General features: G+C 41.6%; 1 protein-coding gene across 1 annotated transcript in view; it reads left to right on the plus strand.

Moving 5' to 3' along the window:
• Positions 1 to 1,422, plus strand: part of LOC106292327 — a 5,660-nt gene that overhangs the window by 3,528 nt on the left and 710 nt on the right. The window contains exons 5-6 of the mRNA XM_013727927.1: positions 4 to 110; positions 315 to 1,294. Of these exons, the coding sequence (XP_013583381.1) occupies positions 4 to 110; positions 315 to 1,294 (1,087 nt within the window). The remainder of the gene's footprint in view (positions 1 to 3; positions 111 to 314; positions 1,295 to 1,422) is intronic.

The raw sequence follows: 1,422 nt of genomic DNA on the forward strand, positions 1-1,422 counted from the left end.
AAGCTCAACAAGAGGCATGCTCGTTGGATGGAGTTCATTGAGACATTCTCTTATGTGATCAAGTACAAACAAGGCAAGGAGAATGTTGTGGCCGATGCATTGTCTCGAAGGTATACTATTCTCTCAGCCCTTGAAACTAAATTGCTTGGCTTTGAATTTATCAAGGATCTTTATACTTCTGATCAGGATTTTAAAGAGATTTTTCGAAAATGCTCAAAGGTTGCTTATGGCAAATACTTTCAAAATTCTGGTTTCTTATTCTTTGATAACCGTTTGTGTGTGCCCCAATGTTCTTTGAGGGAGTTGTTTCTCAGGGAAGCTCATGGAGGTGGGCTTATGGGACACTTTGGTGTCAAGAAGACTTACAAGGCGGTTCATGACCATTTCTACTGGCCGAGTCTGATGAAAGATGTTGTGAGGATCTGTAGCCGATGTGTGGTGTGTAAGAAGTCTAAGCCTAAAGCATCACACCACGGTTTGTACTCAGCCCTACCCATTCCCTCTCATCCTTGGGTAGACATTTCTATGGATTTTGTGCTTGGTTTGCCTAGGTCTAAAGCTGGACGAGATTCTATCTTTGTGGTTGTTGATAGGTTCTCGAAAATAGCTCATTTCATTCCTTGTCACAAAACTGATGATGCTGTGCAAGTTGCAGATTTATTCTTTAAGGAAGTTGTTAGATTGCATGGAATGCCTAAGACCATTGTCTCTAATCGTGATGCTAAGTTCCTTAGCTATTTTTGGAAGACCTTGTGGTCTAAGCTAAGTACTAGATTGATGTTCTCTACAACTTGTCATCCACAAACTGATGGACAAACTGAAGTAGTTAACCAAACTTTGTCTGCTTTGCTTAGATCTTTGGTTAAAAAGAATCTTAGGACTTGGGAAGAATGTTTGCCTCATGTTGAATTTTCTTATAACCATGCTTTGCATTCAGCTACTAAGTTTTCTCCTTTTGAGGTTGTTTATGGATTTAATCCCTTGACTCCACTTGATCTTTTACCTTTGCCTTTGAGTGAACGAGTTAGTACAGATGGCAAGAGGAAAGTGGACACGATCAAGAAGTTACATGAACAGGTCCGGGCCAACATTGAAGCCAAGACCGAGGGCTACAAACGACTTGCAGACAAGAAAAGGAAAGAAGTGATCTTCCAGGAAGGTGATCTTGTTTGGGTCCACTTGAGGAAGGAACGATTCCCGGAACAAAGGAAGTCCAAACTCATGCCCCGGGTCGATGGTCCATTCCAGATTCTCAGGAAACTCCATGACAATGCTTACCAGCTTGATCTTCAGGGTAAGTATGATATCTCTTCAAGTTTTAATGTTTCTGATTTATCTCCTTTTTGCGCAGATGATCCGGATTTGTGGTCAAATCCTTTTGAAGAGGGAGGGAATGATAGAACCCAGGACCTGGACCAGGAC

Source organism: Brassica oleracea, chromosome C5 (assembly GCF_000695525.1).
Source record: "Brassica oleracea var. oleracea cultivar TO1000 chromosome C5, BOL, whole genome shotgun sequence".
Classification (NCBI taxonomy): domain Eukaryota; kingdom Viridiplantae; phylum Streptophyta; class Magnoliopsida; order Brassicales; family Brassicaceae; genus Brassica; species Brassica oleracea.